At 36.2% G+C, this 24,173-nt stretch overlaps 1 protein-coding gene across 5 annotated transcripts in view; it reads right to left on the bottom strand.

Annotated features, from left to right (window-relative positions):
* The window catches only part of ATP2B2 (ATPase plasma membrane Ca2+ transporting 2), a 193,882-nt gene that overhangs the window by 17,082 nt on the left and 152,627 nt on the right, over positions 1-24,173 (bottom strand). For all 5 annotated transcript variants that reach the window (XM_009287043.2, XM_009287045.2, XM_009287047.2 and 2 more), the window contains 6 exons: positions 22,050-22,156; positions 21,106-21,297; positions 12,603-12,816; positions 8,551-8,762; positions 5,139-5,246; positions 1,078-1,260 (listed from right to left, as the gene is read on the bottom strand). In XM_009287043.2, the coding sequence (XP_009285318.1) occupies positions 1,078-1,260; positions 5,139-5,246; positions 8,551-8,762; positions 12,603-12,816; positions 21,106-21,297; positions 22,050-22,156 (1,016 nt within the window). The remainder of the gene's footprint in view (positions 1-1,077; positions 1,261-5,138; positions 5,247-8,550; positions 8,763-12,602; positions 12,817-21,105; positions 21,298-22,049; positions 22,157-24,173) is intronic.

Below are 24,173 nucleotides of genomic sequence, written 5' to 3'. Positions count from 1 at the left end.
TGAGATAAAGATGTTCTTTAAAAGATTCTTTAAAGAAAAAAATATTTTTCTTAATTATTCCCCTCTTTTTCTTGTAAGCATCATGTAAAACATTCACATTTGATATGGCGAGTACGTATCTGTCTTTCAGAGCTGCTCTCTTCTGCAAGCTGGCACAAATACTTGATCTTAGAAAGATCAAGCAGAGAGCACTAGAGTGCTGTAAAACATGCTACTTTACTGCAATGAAAAAGGCAAAATAGTTCAAATAATTTTTTTAGCACTACAGGATAAATGTTACTTGATACCTTAATCCATACTATATTTAGCACCATGATTCAGTGCAAATATTTAGTATATTAAAAAATGCCATGAATTTTTGTATTTAGCAAAATTTGGGTGTTTTTTTTTTTTTAAATAAAAAGATAGCTATTTCTAAGAAATCATCCATAGTAGCCAACACATACATTTCAATATTTAATGGATGCTTAGGCCCTTACTACTAAAAATAAATCCAGAACCACATTTTTCATTGCCTAATAGGAAAGAAAATCAATTGCTTTTAATCATGAGATATATATATGGTAATGCCAAACAGAAAAGATTTTTTTTTTTTTAATCAAATGGTACTTTATACTTTAGACTCAACAATTCAAATTATTCTGTTATTGCAGAAGTGGCAGCAACAGTATATTTTTGACAAATAAAACAGTATGTTTTAGAAAGCATTCATAACATTTTGCTAGCCATTGTCACAGCTTGCATTTTCCAAGCAGCACTATTTTATGAGCTGTCATCACTGAAGTAGAAAAAGAATGTCCATTCACAGTAGTCTCAAAAAAAGTATTCCTATTTCTGCATGTTATCATTTTATAATCTTTTCACTTTATCTCTTCTGCTATACACACACCCCCCTTTGTTCAGTTCACCTATTTTACTTTTTCATGTGTTCCTCCTTTGAAAACAGTAAAGGAATTAACAGGTACCATCGTTCACAAGCACAAACACTCTGTGGCTTTCCTTATAACATTATCTTGCCTTGATCAAAGATTAAGCATTTTTTTTTCTAGACCATACGGGCATTTACTTTTAGCATACCTGGGTTTGAATTCTGTTGAGCCCTCTGAACCAGAGAATTTGTCCACGTCGAAGTTCTCTCTCTGCATGATCAATTTCTTCAACATCTTCATTGAGTTCTTCTTCAGGGACCTCCTCCTTCTCAGTGAGCCTCCCTGCCTCCTTTAAAAACTTTAGCCTACTTGTTGGGATGGTTGCAATGACCTAAAATTATAAAAAAGTACTGAAAACATAAGCCTCATTCAGTAACAATAGTATAATATTCTGCTAATTACAAAAGAACACCTATATTTTAATGAGATCTATAATCTTTCAGGAAAGCTAAGATAAGCATATTCATAATAGTACTTTACACTTATACAACTCCATTTTAGTCCACAAATACCTAGGTTACTGTGTAAACAATTAGCATTACTTGCATCGTTAAACCACATTGGCAATACACAGCTATGGAGCAAGCTTAAGGCTGGGAAAAATGTCGTCCTTTCTCAAAAAACTAAAAGAGGATGTAAGTATTTGAATGCAATTATTTAAAAAAAACTTAGCAAGATTGATACTTCTGCAATTAGAGTTTGGGTATTTCTAATGACTGATAATAATCTAATATATGTTAATGTGATCTGAAAATGAGTTGCATCTCATGCTTATAAATCTTCTCACACTACATTGGTTCATGTATTCAGCCTCCCTTTGTTTCAGCAAGTTGAAATGCTTTTCTCAGCATTTATCAAAAATTAGGTTTCAGAAAGGCGTGGGTTTGACTGTCTCCCTGTTGGACTTCTTCTAGGGCTCTCTCTTACTGTGTCCTTATTACTAATAAACTCCGATTAACTCATCCCCTCTTCTCATTCTGTTTGTCCACCAAAGTGGTCCTTGCAAGTAATTACTACAGGAGATAGCTAATAATCTTAAAAATTTGCAAATACTGTAGTTAGACAATGTTATAACACAATTATTTTAAATACATTTCAGTGTTACCCTCTTGGGCAGTCATTTTCTCCTTGTTCTGATTTCTTTTGTCAGCTTGAATAAAAATATTAGCAGATGGCTATTAACAAGACATTACCTGGAACATATTGAATGCTTTTAAAAAAAAAAACAACACCAAACCTCCTACAAAGTTAATTATTAGACCCATTTAGCAAAAAAGTACTGCAATTTTCTTTTCTGTTTTTGTTTCAGCACTGAGCAATCACATCCCTGAAGCCCAAATGTGTGAAAGACAGAGAGAATCAGACAGTTGCAGGAAAGATGGTGAGGATGTATCTTACAGTTTTGGAAAACTGCAATGGATCTAGTGAAGACACATGAAAAGGCACCAAATATTTTCAGGATGAAAATAAACTGTTGAGTTTGCTGAGGGTCTCCTTGAACTTCATGATCCACAATTCCACTTTAAGTATATTATTTTTAAAGACAGATAAAGAAATGTCAAAAAAACCAGTTTCTACACTACTACAGAACCTTTTTAAAATGCATTTTGGGATTTGCAAAACAAGATGTAAACTTGGAAAATCAATGAATTGGTGTCACGAGCAAAGACAGAACAGGAGGAAAAAAAGAAAAGGTAAGTGCTAGTCATTTAAATACTTACTGGAACTCCTTCTGGTTCCCAGCTTTCAAAACACTATAATGCAAGCACTCTACAGAAAGAAGCTACTTGAGACTGTTTGGTATCTGATAAAACTGATGGTGATGAAGTACTTGCAAGACAGTACACATAGAAACAACTGTATTTGGCAGTGATTCTGTGCGATAGAACATACCTCTCCTTCATGACCTCTCTCAGCTAGGCATATAGATTCTGCTCTAATTCTTTTCTTAGGGTGTTTACATGTCTTTTTGTTTGTTCATTTCTTTTCCGTATCTGCAGATACCTGCCCAGTTCAGGTAATGGCAGACTCAATAGACTGGATGTAGATTAAGGAACTAAATATTATTCCCAGGAAAATTACCGCAGTTTTAAAAAGTGATCAATTCTGGGAACGTAACATGAAATATTTTAGAAAGACGTGGTTTTCAGAAGTTATGAGGGCCACCTTTTAGAAAACTGTCCCTCAAAGCATCTCAGGTTGGCTTCCTAGAAATTACACCATAAATCACTTTTTAAAAAGTGCCAACTTTAACATCTAAACTTGAAAATCCTGATTCGTTTTAGTTGTTCACAAGAACGTCAGGTTCAGGAGACTGATAAAATAAAGGGATAACAAATGTGGTTTGTGCTGAACTAGAATTAGTCATAGCAGGAGAGAAAAGGCTGAGAAGGAAGAGAAGCACCTCTTCTAATGGAAGTCTCTCTCACTGTAGAGCTCCATGAAGAGAGGACTTGCCACAGACTGTAAATCACATAAATATGTAAATAATGCCTTTTTTTAGCTTGTGTTTTTCTTTTCTGGTCATTAAATACCAACCAGAAGAGAAAGATTTTTTTTCCTCTGGATTTGCTTTATGTAAAATTGTAGTCTTTTCAGTGATAAAATTGTTGAGGTATTCCAATACCAGTTTTAATTTAATGGCTAGGCTCTTGCAATAAGGCTTGGGCAACTATGCCCATTTTTAAATTGAAAACAGATGCTGATATTAATCTTAGTTTTCAATGGTTATGTAATAAACACATACAACAAAATTTAGAAGCCAAATAGTACATTGATCAAAGGCTGTGGGAAACTCTTCACAGCTGAATGATCTAATAAAACAACTAGGATTTTTCTCCCTTTCCCTGCTTTTCTTCCCCCCTCACAAAGTTGGTATCTTCCAATCAGTTGAAAACAAATCTTTTCTTTCCAAGAATTATCAAACTGATTTTAGGTCTTCCTCCTGCAAGGTCATAAATCAAATCCCATCTTCAGGTAATAATTACAGTAGAACAATCTAATAGTGGTGGTTTTCAGCAACATAGATTAAAAGCTCTGTCACAACAAAATCTGAGGCCCAACTGTCCAAAAAGTTATTTTTTTACATAAGAGAACAAATAATCAGTTTTGAAAGCTAGCATCTATTCATTACAATTCCATCAGAACCATTTCAGTATTCAATTGTAGTTGGCAATTTCTTGCCTGTTTCTTCATAGTGGCAAACTAGTTGATCTATATGTATCTTTACATCTGAGAGGCAAAATGTAACTTCACATTTTTCACATATTTTTTTACTGTGTCAGGTGGCATCAACTTAAATACATTAATAATGCATTCAAAGATGAAAAAAATTAACATTATTATGCAATGTTGCAATTATTGCAACACTTTGCAATATGTGTTTGTACGTAAAAGAATAATGTAGTATTTCAACAATACTGATTGTATCTGTATGATTACTTCCAGACAGATAATCACATAACTTATTTAATTATCTCATTGACACTTGTTTTTACATCTATATATAATTTTATATTAGCTAATGATGACACAGGTTGTAGCAGAATTTTAAAATGACACATGAATTAAACTGCACTTTCCTGCAACTATTACAGGAAAAAATCCTTTTTCTTTCATCCCCTCTCCCACCCTTCGCACACAGAAGTAAGTGGATGGAGGATCACTGCTGGTGTATATTAAATGCGCTGGACTTAGTCCTATGCCAGTAACAAGGCTACCACGGATTGATAGAATGGCAGTTTCAGCAAGGGAATGAGTAGGAATGACACAGAACTGGAACTTCTTTTCACTTTCCAAAATTTACCATGGTTGAACATACACATGCTACATTGGGTACTCTATTGCAGGGAAGGCTACAGTGCATTTGCCCTTACTATACTTCTTTTGTGACTAGAGGACTAGGTTATGAATCAAAGGTCTTTCAGGAAAAAGCCTAACTGAAGAAGACCTTGGTGATAGCACGCCCTGCTTAGAGAAAGAAAAGAGATGAAAATTAACAAAAATCAAAAGGAACAGTGGGATAAATTATCCTTACTACTATATCTATTCTTGAAGTACTTAGAGAGCACCCTGTATTTCAATGTGTGTTCAATATGACATTGTGAGAGATCAAGGAAACAACAGTATAGTAGGATTATGAACAATATCAGATTTTTGATTGGTTTATTAAAAAAAAGTAAAGAAATCTGCATATTCCTGAATGCTTACCTGACCCCATACAAGTTCTCCTAATCCAATAAATACACACCACATCCACTGGTCAAGCTGCAGGGGAGAACAGCTAAATGGTTTTCCTCCAAACTGGACTATTACTATCTACAAAGAAAAGCAGAGAAGAAAGGGGGTAAATATTTTCTGGGGAAAAAACAAAACAAGACACTCCCCCCAAAAAAACCCCAAACCCCACAAAAAAAACCCCAACAACTTCCAGTCATATTTTACTTGAGATTTTACTTTGTCTTTCTACATATTACAGCTGTGCTGGTTTGATTCCAACATATTTTACCAGTAGAATAGTCAAATGTATTATTAACAATCTATTGTTTAGTGGACTGGATCTAAAGAGCACCCAAAATCAAAATACTGTCTTATATTCCAAATACATCATTTGACGCTCTTAGGTGGCACTAAGTCAAGCTACCAGAAGTAGATTTTTGGAACCCATCCCAGCAAAAGCTGCAGAATCTCGGTCACTAAAAATCAAACCACACAAACTTATGCACCCTGAATTAAAGGTCAGAAAAAGCCATACCAGTTCAGACTAAGGCTTCCTTAGCCTCATATCTAACAACAGTCACATATGAATGCCCAGGAAGAAAAAAACCAGCACTGTCCCCATGTATTCTCCCAGCTTCTGAGTATTCTCAGCTGGGGATATGTTGACTCTCGGTCACTAAAAATCAAACCACACAAACTTATGCACCCTGAATTAAAGGTCAGAAAAAGCCATACCAGTTCAGACTAAGGCTTCCTTAGCCTCATATCTAACAACAGTCACATATGAATGCCCAGGAAGAAAAAAACCAGCACTGTCCCCATGTATTCTCCCAGCTTCTGAGTATTCTCAGCTGGCGATATGTTGATCCTGATGTAGTTTATTTTGGAATGTCCATTGCATGATATTTTTTTCCCTCTAATTAACATTTTATTGTACACTTACAGACATGTTATCATGGGTAGATTGATAGTATACCAAAATCTAGTCCTGTTGGAGAAAGAGGGTGGGAAAACCACACACCTTGCAGCAGGATAACCAACACACAGAGAACCTGAACAAGTTTCTAAGCCTGGTTAGATTGAGAAGGTTTTGCTAACTGAAAATCAGATATTATTGGTATTTTTTGTTAGTAGTGCTGCTGCAAAACCAGGGACCTGAAATCACAAGCCAGAGATTTAATCTGTCAATGGCTGCAAAACAGAAGTTCCAAGTAATTTGTCCAGTCTAAGATACAAAATAACACTAATACATAAAGCGGTTGCTTTCCTGCGTGAGTGAATAAACACAGACTATGAACACAAACTCATTCCACACAAAGTGCAAATACACAGGAGGAAGGAAGGGGACAGAGAATGGAAGGCAGTGGAGAGGAAGTGGGAAAATGACTGGAGAGAGTAAGGAAAAAGGAGGAGATGAAACAAAAATTGTGAATATGATGCTAGAATTATAAGAAAGAAATTGCAACTCCACACTGAGGAATTTCTAAATGCTGTACGGTACGTATGGCATATTTTAATCCATCTTCCTTCACTGTGAAAACTATTTATTTATTCTGAAAGCAGAGAAAGAAATTAATAAAAGAAAGCTATTGCTTGTCTGAGGACAGGAGTGGTAACTACCCTTTTATTTCTCAAGCTGTTGTAGCTCTCACAGAAGCACTTTCTGATCCTTATCAAGGATGCATTTTAACACTCTCCATATTTTTTACTTTGAAAATTTGGCCACTGCTGCTGGCTTTTTTCTAAAAAGGACTAAACTAAACTAACTAATAGTTAATGGAACTATTGCACTCAAAGATGAAATACCACAGCCAATTAGTCTGTACTTCACAGAAAGTGTAGTAAATACATTTGGAACTAATAAAGTTTTAAATATGAAATAAAAACACTTCTGTAATCTCTCATATCCATCTACATAATCCAAGCTCCTGGAGACAATAATTTTCTCTTTAGAATAAAATGCTTGGCTCACACATCCAGCTATTAAAACACACAGACAAAATAATAAATACTCTTCTGACATTCTTTCAGCAAGCAACATTATGCAAAGCTATATTTCCACAACATAATAAACAACATGGAAAATTAATAGTAAGATTAACCTTCTGTTGTCCCAAGAAAAATTATCTGATTTTAAAAAGAGATTTAAAAGCAAGTAAGAATCACAGCCTAAGTACTCTTAGGCTACAATGTCCTTTTTGATTCACTGTCAGAGCGCAAACCTAGTGTTTTGAACTGTGCACTTAAGTAGTTCAGCTACTAGGAAAGCAGGGAAGAGTGAGTAAAATCAGCAGCCGATTCAGAAATGTGGCTAGCAGCTAGATGACACTTTTCCTTCAGCCAGACAACTGAGTACAGTAATGCCTAAATCTAAGAAAACATCCTCAAACATTATCCATGATTAAAAAAACAAATTAGAGATGATTGTGAGTTTGTTAGGCCTCTCCTAAAGGCATTTTAGTTCATGGTAGTAAACCCATGTTTTTGAACTAGCTGTGAAAGACCATCATCATCAAGTTCTACTACCAATCACTGGCATCCTTTCTCCCATACTTAGTTTACTGAGTGGTTCCCCTTTCCTGTTTCAAACCACTATGGCCCAGATTCAAATAGCTGTATCCTCCTCCTTACTCCTTCCATGAGAAAGGTCCCATTACTGATAGCTTCCAGGATGCCATTGCAGAATTGAGCAATAATGTCAAGATAGAAATAGCTCAACTCTAAGCAATTGCGAGGGCTGCAGTAGACTTCTAAAAGGTAATGTCAGATGGTATCAAGTACAGGATAGATGCCAGCAAACGGATGGATACAAGAGCAGAAGGAGGAATTAGAGTTCTTATGGAAGAAAAATTACAACTGTTTGGGAAAAGTGTGTATTTCTGTAATTATGCTCACATATGACTGGGACAGCAAACTCACAAGATGGACATGAAGAATTACTACAAAGAAGTAGTATTACTGAGAACATCAAGTAGCATTTGGGACTGTCATTTAACCTCAGAAGAACAGATCAGCAATAGCTATTTGAAGGCCAATTTGTCTATTCATGGAGTAGGAAATTAATGTAAAATGCTTTGTTGCTATTGTTTGGTATACTACTTAATAATTGCTTCTACAAAAACCAGTTACAATATCAACAAATCATGATAGCTGTTATTATTGTACACCTTCAGTTTAATTTAAGATTTGACCTAGTTATAATGATCACAATTTATGCTGTATTAGCATGGCTATGTAACATTTTCCATTACTGACACTTGTATTGATTAAGAAAATATGTGAAACCAGGTGGTTTACTATTAAGTGTGCCTCCGACAGCATTTAGATTTTAAAAAAAACACACAGAAAAAAACTTAACGCAAATTTCTGATGAATATTTACTAATTCTTGCCCAAATCATTACCTGAATAGTAAATGTACCCAGTACGATAGTGCAAAAAATAGGATTTCTGAAGATGCCATCAAAGACATTTCTTTCGCCATGGATTTTCCGTGCGTTGATTTCATTGAAAAGCTGCATCATGACAAAGGTGTTGAAGATAATGGTGTAATGCTCTGAAGGAGGAGAGTGAAGTGGTGCATTCCTCCCACTGTCAATCTTAAACATTTTCTCACCTAGGTATAAGACAAAAATAAAGGTTTCCACTAGAATAAATTAATCAGTATTTCCCTTGTTTGCTTTAGCTAGTTGCCTCCTGTGCTCTGCTTTACCAGCTTGCTTTCTGCACATACTACAATATAAGCAGAATTTGCAACACCAGTGAGGAAAAGACATCTAAACTTCCTGAGCAAGAAGCTTCTCAAATGATGACTTTTATCTAATAACTCAGTATACCTACGCAAATAGTTTTTAGCAGTACTTTTCCTCTAACCAAGTAGTAATTATTCTAAGAAGTCAATTCTTTCTGATGTACCGAGCACTCGAGACCATTGACAGTATGTTTGCGATTTTTTACAATAATTAGAAGCAACCACTCTTCAGCAGTTTTCACCCATTTGCTAATCCAGTATGGCATAACTCTTGACAAGCATTCAAGGATATTAATGATAAAAAACACAGACATTTCTGGTTTTAAACAGATTTGGTTTTGATCATTCTGCTAGTCTGCTTTGAAAGCACACCATCAGGCATTGCTCTTTATTTTGATAATTTGACTATCACTTTTAGATCTAACCAATAAAAAAGCAAGATACAACCCATGATGAGTAACTCTAAAAATGAGGTAAGTTTTGAAAAGATACCTGCACCTGAGGGACCTCTTTTCTTACAGAATCATAGAATGCTTTGTGTTGGGAGGGACCTTTAAAGATCATCTAGTCCAATCCCCCTGCCATGGGCAAGGACATCTTTCAGTAGATCATGCTGCTCAAAGCCCCATCCAACCTGACCTTGAACAGTTCCAATGATGGGGCACCCACAGTTTCTCTGAGCAACCTGACTCACCACTCTCACTGGAAAAAAATTTCTTCCTTATGCCCAATCAAACCTACCCTCTTTCAGTTTAAAACTGTGGCCCCTTGTCCTGTCACTACAGGCCTTGGTAAAAAGCCTCTCTGCCTTTCTTATAAGCCTCCTTTACGTATTGAAAGGCTGCAATAAGGTCTCCCCAGACACTTGACTTCTCCAGGCTGAACAACCCCAACTCTCAGCCTTTCTTCACAGGAGAGCTGTTCCAGCTCTCTGACCAGTTTTGTGGCTCCTCCTCTGGACCTGCTCTAACAGGTCCATGTCTTTCTTGTACTGGGGACTCCAGAGCTGAACGCAATACTCCAGGGGGGGTTTCACAAGAGTGGAGCAGAGGGGGAGAATCACCACCCTCAACCTGCTGGCCACGCTGCTTTTGATTCAGCCCACAATACTGTTGGTTTTCTGGGCTGCAAGTGCACATTGCCAGCTCATGACCAATTTTTCATCCACTTTCTTATATGCAAAGTTTACAGGTAACATACAGTTATTGAAAGAGGTATTGTCTTAAAGTAAGGATGGGGCATTCACATGAAAGTGTAAATAATGAATGAAATAAGAGTAAAGAAGATTATCGCAATACTACTCATTTTCATAACCAGTGTTTTGTTAATAAAAGCGAATTAAAACTTGAACATTATTCTGCTATCCCACTAGCATTATATTCAGAATTTCTGAAGAAAGAAGAAAGGTTTCCTCAGGTTTTCTCCTGAGGTCATTAATTCCATCAGCTAAGTTAACAGCGAGCGTTTTTTGGCCTCGGGATATTTGAGCAGTTCGTGTTCAAGTCACTGGGAATAATGAGCGTGTTTCCAAAGAAAGAATTTGATTTATAGTCTTTTGTCATAAAGTAGACTACGATATCACAAATATATCAGTAACACAATATGAGGCCACAAAACTTAGACTGTGAGAGAGCAAAGATTTTTAAGAAGATTATACATCTCCAGAGAGATAACTAAGCATTGGAAAACATTCCCCTTACTACATATAAACAATAAAGGAAAAAATTAATGAAAGCAAACAGATATCATCATTTTATCTTTTATAGATACACACACATATCTATACACACACATTACATCTACTTGCTTTCATTCAATACACACACAAACACAAATATATGAATACTTTCCTTAGTGAGAGTACCTGTCCTTAAGTCTCTATTATTGCATTGCATCACTTCATTGGCAAAGCAGAACATGCTGCTATTGTGGAACGGCAGTGGTTAAACCCATAACTAGTTTTTATTTCCGAACATGTTCCAAAAGGCGTTATAGTACATCAACTTTAAGTTTGTTACACCTAGTTGCTGAGGTTAAGATATTTTTCATACTACAGTTTGACAGAACTAGACAGTGACTTCTGGATTTCTGATGTGCCTGATGTCTCAAAGGCATTACTGTATGTTCAAACACAATGTATTTATTGCCACATCATAGAAAAAATAGGAAAACTTCATGTACTGGTCTCTACAGAAACCTACTACAAAAAATGAAGTATCAGTTCATCAAAATATAAATAATTCTCATTAATTTGGAATTTATTTCTTGAAACACTGAGTTTAGAACATCATTTCACTGCAAAGCTGAGCCTTGTGGAGTTTAGAAAGGAAAAGACTGTATTTTCTAGGCTTATCAGAAAATTGGTTGGGCTGCATCCTTCGAAGTATGCATGGGTTTTCCAGAGACACGCAGAAGTAATTAGAGTAGGGTGAAAAAGCCTGGTTTTCTTTTCATCAGGGCTCAGTATAAAGTATTCCAAACCATAAAACTCATCAAAAAGCCATTAAAACTCCCCATAAAGTTAACAGTTCTCATTCCAAGATTTGTATCACATGAATTACCAAGACCAACTGTCTTAGAGAAGCTGAAAATACAATTTCCTAGACTCGCTAGACATTCTCAATATATACTGTAAGCCTAACAATATTACAGACCATCTCTCCTCAAAACCTGGCAATTATTTTGGTTTAAATAGCTCCACTGTAAACAGATCATCACCTCCTTTGAGCATTCCAAATAAGCTGCCAGCTGTTGGTAAAGGTAGAGCGAGACTTTCACAACGGAGCTCAAAAAACTCCTAAGAATCATAAATTTATATTTACAGCTTATATGGAAGTCTGTATATAAAGAAAAAAATCTGAAAGACAACACATGTAATTTAACAGCAATGACATAGTGACAAGAACACAATACCCAACTGATAAAAATTACCAGTCCTTTGAGCAAGTTCACTTATTATTGTGGAGCAACAGAATCTATTATTAGCCCCTACTATTCCCTGCAGCAAGAAACATTCCTCCTCCTTCCCTCCCCTCTCCAAATTACAACCTATAAAAAGCATCCGTTGCTAGCAAGGCCTGAAGAGTCCAGTAATCTAATAAATTAGATTTTATTCCCACTTTTAATATCCATTCTAGATATTAAATGTCAAAACAGAGTGTTATTTGTATCACTTAATACTGATTACTTGCTTATCTATACTGCTTAAGATCAGCATTATTTCTTGACTATGGCAAACATTTTGCTCCCGATTAGAGCTTCTTCAGATATTGGTAAAATAGATCTTGATTTTTGTTGTGTTTTTTTGTTGTTACATGCCTACTAAAGATCGCAAGTCTCAAAATGAAATTTCATTATAGAAGAAGCAGGCTAGATACTCCGATTAAAAAGTAACCTTCTATGCTACGTTTTAACAAAAACTTTTGCCAAAGCCCAAACCTACGTTTTTTTAGGAGGCAAAAAAGCTCAACTGAAGCCGTTCCCAATGTAAACAACATATGAAAGGTGACTAAATCCTTCTATTGCTTCTGTTCTCTTTCCCCTACTGTTTCTGATCTCATGAAACAGCTCGGTCCTGCTAGCTGTTTAACTATGACAGACTTAATATATGTGCATTAAGTGATTACATTGAAAGCATTTTGACATGTCAGGCTACGAGACCTAGATGCTTCTAAACTAGGCTACAAGCCTAACAAACTTTCTTACCGACAAAAAGAAGTGTAAATATGAGAGTAAGCTGATAAACAGCGTGGCCCAGAATGTTCTTCATCATGGTCCGGGATATAAGAGGTTTGTTCCTGCCATATGGCTTTCTTAGCAATAGAGCCTCTGTTGGAGGTTCGGTGGCCAAAGCGAGTGAGGCAAAGGTGTCCATAATGAGATTGACCCACAACATCTGTACAGCTTTTAGAGGAGAGTCCTGTGGAGACAAATTAGAAAGTTACATATTTCCTAGAAAAGTAATTGCTGTCAGGTCATTTACTGTGATTTCATTTCTTCCTGTGTGACCGCAAGCAGTGCTGAAGACAGGGTACTGCAACACATGAACCTTTGGTCTGACCTACTATGACCTTTCTTATCTTTCTTATGCAAGACGAGAATCACAGGAAGCACAGTGATCTGAGCAAAGACAAACTACTTCTATCCAGTCATTTAAATCAGGAATATTTACAATCACACAATTCTTATAATGCATAACATTAACACTTTATAATACATTTTACAATACCTTCTGTTACCTTCACGCATCATGCTTAAATTTTCAGCTGAATTTAGGTAACTAGATAATATAAGTGCGACTTACTTTCTGGAAGAAAAATTATACTGAAACAATTTAGAAAGTTTCCTTTTACTATAACCTACCTATCTGTTTTTTCAGAAACAGCTTGAAATTATTAAAAATTTGTGAACCAATTACTGAGACACTTTAATACATCCTACTTAAATAAGACCTTTTAAAAACAGTAGTGACGAAAAAAATGCCCGATATTTGAATTTAAAAAATATTCTGAAACCCATTAAACTATATCTAATGTGTAAAAGAAAGAATTTTTTTATTATTTTACTGGGTAACAGGATAGCATATTTGAAACTACGGAACTGGAAAGAAAAAAACCAAACATTACTACTTGTCAGGATGAAGTATTCATTTTCTGAAGCACATCACCAAATTCTGAAGCGCATCGCCAACCGCTAGAAGGAGCTCTTTCCTCACTTAATTCTAGAAAAGAGTCTATGGTCATATGGGAGAGGACTTTAGATAATGTTTAAAAAAAACCCCAAAGTAAATAAATAAAGCAAACTAACACAGATCTCAGGAGAACTCTAGATGACTATTATAAAGTTTTGATTTGTACTTCATTGGGGCAGCTGTATTGATAGATAGATGCAATTGTCTCAAAGAGCCATATCAGGAAAAAATGAAGTAGGTTCTTTTTTTGTATCTAACAACCTCCTATGCCTTTAGACTGAATACAAAACGGGCAGCATTAGTAAGGTCTGCTTCCTGTTTCAAATAGATGGGTTTTATTAGGAAAATAGAATCTCAAAAGTAATAAGGTATCAGTATGATAATGGAAGGGAGTTAATCTACAGTGTGAAAGTTGGAAGATGAGCGCGCTATTTTTATGCATTACATTACCATGGTGCTGCAGTAGTGAAGCAAAGAAATTTATGGAACAGCATACAAGCCAAATCAAAGCCAATAAAAACACCTTATGGACTCTGCCCTTTTCTTCAAAGGGTTAAATGTTCATTCTTAATAAAATATTATCAAACTATGAGGGCCAATATCCATTCAGTATCCCAAGGACATATGGAGAACAAGGGTAAGTGGTTTGGTGTCTTGTGGATCTGGTTTATATTCCAACTCTCCCTTGAGATAAAATATTATTTCCTCTTGAAAACATATTTTTATCACCCTTGCATTTACACAAATTTTGATACATTTTATTCATGAATATTTTCTATATTCATTTTTGGCTTGTTCAAAGGGATGGAGAAAAGCAACCTACTGTTTCTAAGTCTTACAGGTTGGCTACATCAGGGAAGGGAGGAAGATCAGCATTAATAGATTCTTGACCTCTTGGTTATGGGTTGCATTAACTGGGCTTATCTGAAGAGTTCAGCTCACTCATTTGGTATGCAGCTGCAGAAACAGGAAACGTCTTTGTCTTTAGAGGTGGCTAAAAAATGAAAAGCAATCAGGACAAACTTTGTTCCAAATTGAGACCTCATTTATTTTTATTAATACTAATGGCTCAAACAAGGAGAGCACTTGCACTAAAAGCAGTTTGTTGCTAGGGCTCAGAGACCCTAGACTTGGACATAGCATATAGAGAAAAAGGAAAACATGTTTTCTACTGAAGAATTTTCCTTGTCGTATTTTTACCTGTCTAGTTAGTAAGTTTTCTTGAGAAACATTCTCTACTTTCAGATGTTACAATAGCTGAATTTATGCTTCATGCACTGACTTTTATGCCAATAAAACTGAATTTGTCTGTTACGCTTAATTAATAGAGTCAAATATTCAGGTGTCTATCAGAGCCTGACGAAAAGTCAGATTATTTCAGTCTCTAAATCACACAACTGTAATTGGCAGTCATCAGTTTTGGCAACAACATGTTCTCACCATTTCACACTGCCAATCACCTTGGGTGGCTATGGTGCCCCTAATAATTATCTATTATTGGCAGTGCTACACTGTTCAGTCAAGTGTGAAAGCTCATTCTGAGCTGAAGCCAAAACATTAAATACACATTAGTCTGGGCAGGCAGTGGAATGAAATTTCCACTGCAACTCTATCTGATTTCTGATTAGTTGGTGGAAACTGAGGAAAATACACATCAGCTAAGGAGCTTAGTCTTCCATTACAGATTTTAGTCACTTATGCAAGTGGGATGCAAAGTCAGTCGTCTTTTCACTGCATTTTAGCCACAAACTGACTAGCTAATAATTCTTAATTCACTTTCTGAAAACTTTTGGGATGAAAGCTGTTCAAACTGCAAACCACCCAAAATCACCACTTATTTGTCAAATTCCCTTCCACTTGACCTTGGAATAGGTTAGCATTGGCCTAGAGGTAAAAGGAAAATGTCCCTTTAATCAAGTGATGTTACACTTCATCTTGGAAACACTTAAAAGTACAAATCACCAAAGGCTGGAAATAAACTACAAATCTTTTGTGACACACAGAGCCTCACAAATTTTAGAGCTTGTTACTTTTGATTTAGATGACAACCTGTAAGGGAATAAAAAGGTATTTTCACCCTTACCTCTTTACTCCCACTTGTCACAGAACATATGCATGAATTCATAAAAATGAGCATTTCTGGTAGGTTAACTTTATATACATTAATGCAAAAAAAAAGCCAGCCCTTGCTGCTGCTGCTAGATCACACTGTCTACTAATTGTATGGAAGTGGTGTCCTCAATTCTATTTCCATGCCTCTAAGCCTTCCCAAAACAAAGCTAAACAGTACAAAATTTGATTTTATATTATAGCTTTTTCAAATTTGCCAATGCTATTATTTTAGGATTTGCCAAATACAGTTCTGCAGTAAAACATTATAACCACGTAAATTACTGCCTTATACATGTAAGTATAGATCATCCTCATTTTTTGAACAAGATCTGTAAAAACAATAAGTGATTCATGCGGTAGTTCATTGCTACAGTGCTTTTTAATTAACATTTAATTTTCCAAACATAATGTCCTGTAGAGTCACTGTTTTCAGTTCCTAATGTCTGCTAAAACATTAAGTCTTTCTCGAAGTACGAGAACAATAATTTGAATGTAAAATGTTAAAACACAGTCTTTGTCTTCTCTTTCTTTAATGCAACCTTTTTGAATGGTTACATTGCCTCAACAGTTGGAGACACAGACAAAATCTGACATGGAGATAAACCTGCTAGCTTTGTAGTTCCAGTAAAAAACTGTTTCCATTTGACTGAACTGCATTTTAAAATCTTTATTTTGTACATACCCAGATTATTTTTAACAGCTCCAAACATAATGACCTAATATTTTCTTGGTACTGTGTATATGTTGGGGACAGGAAACAGGATGAACCTTCCGGCTTTGTAAGGCACATATAGAACTCTATATGATACCTAGAGATGTGGAGCAATGACTCATTTGAAGTACAAAATTCACAATAATTGTAGGCAGAGCTCCAAAGAACAACCCTCACTGAGTCAATCAAGGGCTCTGCAAAAATGTTATTCAGAGAATGAACTCAGAATGTAAGAGTTTATGTCTCATAAATCCACTGGAGAAAGAAATTATTGGTTTAACCTGAGGTAATGGCTGCTAAACAGAAGGGACAACTATATGCAAACTGGTCAAGATAACCACACTGATCATTTTAAAAGTATGCATTGGGCAACACAGAGAGAAGGAAGCAAGAGGTAAATGAATTGGATTAATTGAAAGATAAAGTGAATTCATACAGCTCAGCTGCATTGTGCCACACAAACTGCACTGACATGGGACTAGCAGAAATAATAGTTGTGATCTCATTGGTGGGTGCTATGTACACACTGGACACAAAATTAAGAGCACCTATGCAGCCACAGATTGAGTGATCCTGATTCAGCTTTTAATCGGAGACTTCTTTAAGCTTGGTTTTCTTGTATGACCTAGATCTCAGACTGCTTTACATAATTACAGAATCACAACACAGAAGTTCATTATTAGTTGAAAATTCAGAACTCTTGGCTTATACATTGAGCTGCTGTAAACCGAAACAGGGCCCAATGTAAGTTAGATCCCTGTGAGGGGCAGCTTAGTTTTGGCAGCAGCCGCACTAAGCTTGCCAACAGGTGACACTGCATCTGTAATTCCTATGCTGCTTAGAATATGATTTCTGTCACCTTAACATGACTTCGTGCTGGGACCCATGACAAAGAACAGCAAATGACCATTTGCATTGGTCCCGTTTAGTCTGCGTAATAACTTCTTTAATAGCCCACTGCTACTCCTTTATAATCCTTACATAACGCTGGAGTAGCATGTAGGGTCACATACATTTTGTACATGTAGTTAAACATCTATTGAAAGAGCAAACCAGGACAAAATAGAAATAGTAGATACGGTAGATATTCTCTCTAACAGCAGCATCTTGCTGAGACAGGCATTGGGTAGATAAATAATAAAATAATATTTGCTTAAAATTAACAGAATTAAGCTAAACAGTACTTCCCTGAAGGGGAATTGGCAAGGACACTGATTTTATTTATGTATTTGAGAAAAAAAGCAGCAGATTCTTAAAATGACCACTAATGGTCACAGGTTCTACCTCGTATTTTTCTTAAGCCTCTCCGTGGCACTCCTAAGGTGCTCTGGACCAAGCAAATCAGCTCCTACTTGGCAAGGCATTCTCTGGGTGCTCCTTGGAGGTCTAATTTCACTCATAATAGTACTCACACAGTTGGACCCTTTCATTAACATAGAGTTGCTCTGGTTTCACTAGGAGTCCTGCAGTGATATGACCACACACGCATATTTACACGTACACCGATGCAATTGCAGGATCAAGACTGAATAAAATTAAGTCTATTTAGTTGCAAAGCACAAGCCAAGTCTTAAAAAAAATTAGTCAAAACAAAGATTTTATTATCTTTGTACTTCCTTTAAGCACAAACAGTAGAAAGACCAAAAAGAGTAGGTAAGCGTAAAAGAAGCTTCATACCCAAAGCATCCCAGTACGCTGGTTCTGAATTGCAGAACAGATTTTTTGAGAGGTGACATTAAGAAGCGTGAAAGAAATGCTACTACCTACATAGAATTTTTCTCATTCTAGATTTGATGAAATATCACCAAAAGGACAGCCTGTGTAATAGTCATTAACCTGAATATTAATTGTGGACTAAAATTATATTCTGTGTGTCAAAGAAAACCAAACTGACTACCTAAAAGCAAAGTAAAATTCAGTCCAGTGTGGACCTTCTTTATATTCATTTTGAAGGTCACAGAAAGCTGTGTTGCCTTTTGGAAACTACAGATTTTAGCTTCATTTGTTTGTTAAGAACTTAAATGTTTCAGTCAAAATAGTACTTTAAGACCTGTGTACAGTTTTGCAGACTTAGATCCATGTGTGTGCACCTAACCTGTTTATGCAAGATTTTTTGGTATATTCATGCATTTTGTGCTAGAGCTATTTTCATAGCAACCAGAGGGTACAGTATGTTCTCAAGTGTAATTTTTAGTAAAGCTTATGAGCCAAGCAAACATAATGCCCTTTCACTGGCTAGAGTCTTTGAGTCAAAGCCTAACATAATAATGTTCATTCGTAAGGCAAGATCCTTCTTGAATGAGACAGAACTGAGAGCTACTTGAGATTATCAGCAGTCAGGGCGTTGAGTGTAAACAGAACTACAATGGAAATAACTGCTGCCTTTTTGCTACAATTTCAATTTTAGCTCCTTTCAGACCTCTTCCTTTGGATTTGCATTTTTACTGCCAAATTAAGGAATTGCATAAGAATCTATTTGGACAGAAATACTATTATACATATACTATGTATATACATATACTATTATATATACTAATATACACCTAGAATTCTAGGTGTACATTAAAACCTGTAAACAGGGACAATAGACTTGCAGGCTCAGTGGTGGTCTTACAGACCATGGGGGCAATACAAATGCACTGGGCCTGATCCAAATCCTTCTCGAAGCCAATGGAATGATTCAAAGGATGAAGAAAGCTCCGGAATTAGAAAGGGGAATATGCTTGCACTAGTTATGCACTACACAAGCACTTAGACTTCATTTTAAATAGCCTTTGCACTGATTCAGTAATGTTTAACCTCTTCAAGAAAAAAATAGAAATTCCTTAGTTAACAAATAGAATATATTTCCCTTCATGTTTTCACAAAGCAATTAAAAAAATGCTGGACACTAAGCAAAAGAAAAATCACCTTAAATAAATGTTAGTAGGCAGTGATTTAAGACCCTGTTTTATAGACATTCAAAGGAAGCACTCGCCTCAGTTCCAATTATGGTATTCTTACTACATTGCTGTTAGCATTTTTTTTTTATATGGTTTTGTACAACTGATAAAAATCCAGGAGGACTGACCTTCCGGACTTTTAGTCCTTATTCATATACCTTCTGTTACCAGCAACAATAACTTTACAGCTAAACATTTTCTCAATATGCTTGAAAATATTTCCCAAGGGAAAAGGAAAAGTTACCCAACTTCTGCCTCAACATCAATAATTTTGTCCCATAGCACAGGCTCAATTGTGACAACAAGGCATCATCAAGACCTGGGGGCAGTGTGGTAGGGACCTAGCACTTAGCAGCTCACAGTTTTTACTTCTCAGAAAACAAGTGAATTGAGGTTTCAGTGTTTCCTTTGTACAGAATAAAATCGTTATTGCATTTAAGATCACTTCTACTTGCTTCAAAACCAGCCATTTCTGACTTCTCGAAGAATCCTAGCACTAGCCTTATGCTCACTTAGCTCAGAGGAGCTAAATGATGACAGTTGTATCTACCCAGCTGTTGCATGGTGCTAGCAGAAGCTGGGAGCTTGCAGACTCCTCATACACAGCACAAAAAAAAGGCCTCTAAATGTCAGTCAAGGCTTAGGAGAAGTTTGACCTCATGGTTTTGTAAAGGTACCTGGGTTTCTGGTTTCAAGTATCAATTCCAGGATTACAATGTAAGTTTACCCTGGAGCAGAGCTAATGACTTATTCATTGTTTTGCTCAGGTGTGCCTGAGATGAAATTTACCTGTTAAATCAGGTATGTGCATTTGTATGATGCACAAGACAGGGAAGCATCAGCTTTCCCATGGTGTGTCTCAATCAATGAGACGCAATCAACAACAGCACCTGTCTGCAGCATCTGAAATATACATTATTTTAGAGAGAGACAACACTAAAAACTGCATGTTTTGCTATTTTCTAATGAAGGCCAGAAACCTCATACTGTACTAGAGACATCCTGTTTTCTTTCTAGGGAAAAGAAAACCTAATTTTATTAATCAAAAAGTAGTAATTTGAAGGGAAAAAAATGTGGTTTGCTTTCACATACGCTTTTTGTAAAAGACCTAAACATGTTGCATGTACACCAGGATTGCAGTGAGGGATTAATGCAGAGGGAGAAAAAGAGATCAAAGTCCAACTGTATGTGTCATTTAATTGGTTTGTCACTTGCATCTGAAATTAAAAGGAATTGCCTGAAAGCAACAAAATAATTTTATCAGTCAAAAAGCTCCCCTGCTGGGCTTACTTCTGTGTGTCAGTACTGCTCTCTTGAAAATAATAATCCCATTCTGTAATCCATCAAGAAATATATATTTAATAGTGAAATACTCTGAGAGGAAAAGCAAAGTCCCATAATCTCTTCCTTCTCCCAATCCCTGACATTTTCTGTCCTATCATCACAAGCTCAGTCATGACAATAATATGTAACCAAAAACAGGGAGCTGTATGGAGGCAGCACAAAAATTAGCCACTCCTGAAAGCAATGTACTTGCAGGAGAAGATGGATTATACACTTTCTTATGTCAACAGCTATTTAACATTTAGCAGCTTGATCTTAAATACACTCTCAACGGTTGGAAGAATTTCAGAAAGCATACTTTCTGTTGTACAAAGGAAGAATTAAATGTAAGCCACCATTACTTAAAAGAAAACGTAGCGTGGTAGGATTTGGCCCCATACTTTAAGCAACCCCTGAAGTTAACCTTACCTGCGTAATGCATGCTCCAGTGAAAGCCACAATCACAGCCACAATGTTAACGGTGAGCTGGAACTGCAGGAACTTGGAGATACTATCATAGACATTACGTCCCCACATTACAGCCTTCACAATGCTACTGAAATTGTCATCTGTTAGGATGATATCTGAGGCTTCCTTTGCAACATCTGTACCAGCAATACCCTGGAAAAATTAATTATGAATAAAATTACCTACTAGGAAGTACACAGACAGTTAGAATACAAATCTCTGCATGCTCAAAGTCCACAGTTACACAGAGACTCCCCAGCACAGTAGCAGTGACTGCTGAGTATATTCCACATTTTATATTTGCTAGGAAGTTAGCTAATTTATTTGGCCTATTTTTGAAAGTGAATAAGGATGCAGAAAAGGGAATTGATAGAGAGCAGTGGAATTCACATGATGATAGTTTTGAGTGTTTTAAATTATCAGCTTAATGTCTACTGAATTTCTGAGTTATTTTTATCATTGATTATATTTTATTAATATACATGAACATAATCGCCAACAAAAATTAGTTACGTATCTTAATATATAGTCTAGTATATTAATGTCTTCAGAGTCAGAGTACGTTGGGAAGATATCTCTACATTTAGTGGTGGATTTTACCAACGCAAAATAGTATTCCACTGTTGTGAAGAACACAGAGTTCATTTTTCTGTATTGGCACAGGATTCTGCATATAGCCAATAATTACCTTAGACAAAATACTGAAAAAGTACCAAATCAAGCAATACCAGTGAATCTAACATAGTAAATTAAAGGATTCTGAAGCAACATAACTCACCCCCTCCAGTATACCGCTTCACTGACAAGTAATAACTATCCACCTTTCTCAGCACTTAATGAATGAAAAACCGCTTACAGCAAATTTATAATGACACAAATATCAATCAATATGCTCAAGATTATACCATTGCAAAGCCAACGTCAGCTTTTTTAAGTGCTGGTCCATCGTTGGTTCCATCACCAGTCACAGCTACAACCTGCCTCTGTTCCACCTGTGTGCTGTCAATAATACCTGCAAAAAAGGTATATGTGTGTATATACATACATATATATAAAATAATTAGAAAGATAAAACTTCCTTTTAAAGAATAGCAGGGTCTGTGTACTAGAGAGTACGTAATGCCACACAAGTCTTACAGAGATTAATAGAGTTGACTTCTAAGGAAAATAATGATGAAAGCAGTGTCGTCACTACTACACACTACTAGACATCACTACTAGAATTTACATGGAAAGTTCTGATCCTGCACCATCAAAACATCAACAAAACTTGCACAGACTTCAAAGGGAATGAGATCAGCTCATTATGGTCTTTTGAAAGATTTCTACTATTTAAAATTACGTGTCACAGTAAATCAGCTCTCTGATTCAACATCAATGGAAACGATTTGCTAAAGACTTAAGTTCATGCTTAAAGCTCTCCTAAACTGGGACTGAACTGTAATATCTGCTTTACCAGGACACCTTCTGGCAATCAGTTTAACCTGAAGGTAACAAATGCCATCAATTAATTTTATTTAGCTGGAGCCAAATTAGCATTTTAACAGACATGTTCAATTCTGCCAAACAATGATTAAGAAGATATAAAATAATTCTTTAAATTCTGGAGCCAAACATTTTAATAAATAGACATAATAAAATAATTTCTACTTTCATTTTGAGGTCATTTGAGAAAAGAAAGCACTTTTCACTCGGTGAGTCAAGTTTCACGCAACTAGCCTGCAGGGAAGTATTTTCCACTTATGCCGATGGGGAAAGTAAGGAAAAGAATAAAGAATTTTTCTAAGGTTACAGAAGCAGCCCTGTTTTTTAATAGCATGGGGATCATTCACCACTCACGTTTTTATTTCCATGTCAGAGTCCATTTGAATATGAGTCCAGAATACAGGATTGTTGTGTAGATACAAGAAACACCTCTCGATATTAATAACTTGGGGGGGGGGGAATGACAAAATTCCTTTTGCTAACACATTTTGCACAAAGTCATAACCTCTCAAAACAATTATCAAAACCTACCCAGTGTGAAAAGCTTAAATTCTACTCTGGAAAAAAATAACTCACATATCAGATAACTAACCAGAAATAGGAAATTGCAGATTACAGAGCAATAGCTGCCTCTTGGCAAGGTTCAGGCTTATCAGGCACCCAGAAGATTGCAATGCAGTATGGAAGCAGTTGGTGTCCTGTATTTTTCAGTCTTATGAAAATCAGAAAAAAACCCTATTCACTTTCCACTGGCAGTATGAACTCAGATAAATGGCACATTATTCTGGTAAGATCTTATAATTAGAGCTTTCAATTTGTTGGGGTGATTTGCCTTTGGTATTACTAAATAAACAGAAGAGGGATGCCTAGGAAGGGTTCTCCCTCTACAATCCTGAGCTGTGGAGAACAACTGCTTCAGTGATCAGTGAAAAATTTAAATAATGGCATGACCTGACAGACTGCCAGTAAAGAGAATGCCCATTTCTTTAACATTCACTGGTCTTTCCACTCATTCAAAACAGCTATAAAGAAACTTCTGTATTAATTAGTCATGTCTAACAGCCAGGAAATTTCTTCAAAATAAACTGCTTTACTCCAGTTGAATGCTTACATACAGTATTTTAATAAAAACAGGTCTGCAAGGTATAGCCCGGGAATTCCTAGAACTCAGCAAAGCTTCCTCCCAAAACAGCCTTTGCTGTTTCAGTGGTCTGTTCCCTCATCTTAAGCTGTTTGGCCGTGACTTTCCTCTGTCAAACAGAATTTTATTCAACAGCCACAGGAATACACCTAGAGCATAACATTACAGTGCGTTCCACACACAGATTCCGCTGATGCTGCAGGAATTTGGGGAGGAGTCATGTAGCTTGCATGACGTTTTTCAGAGCAAACGTGCAGATGTTTTTCAGAGCAAGCAGCTTGTTTCTGATGAGGGACAAGATCATATTTAAAGCAACTACGTATAGCTATCAAGAGGGGCACTATATGCACAAGGTTACTATAAAAGGTACAGCACTGCATACACAGCTGAAAGTGAAATATAT

Source organism: Aptenodytes forsteri, unplaced genomic scaffold (assembly GCF_000699145.1).
Source record: "Aptenodytes forsteri isolate BGI_AS27 unplaced genomic scaffold, ASM69914v1 Scaffold105, whole genome shotgun sequence".
NCBI classification, from domain to species: Eukaryota; Metazoa; Chordata; class Aves; order Sphenisciformes; family Spheniscidae; genus Aptenodytes; species Aptenodytes forsteri.
Note: the sequence above shows the minus strand (reverse complement) of the source record. Positions and strands in the feature narration are given on the sequence as shown.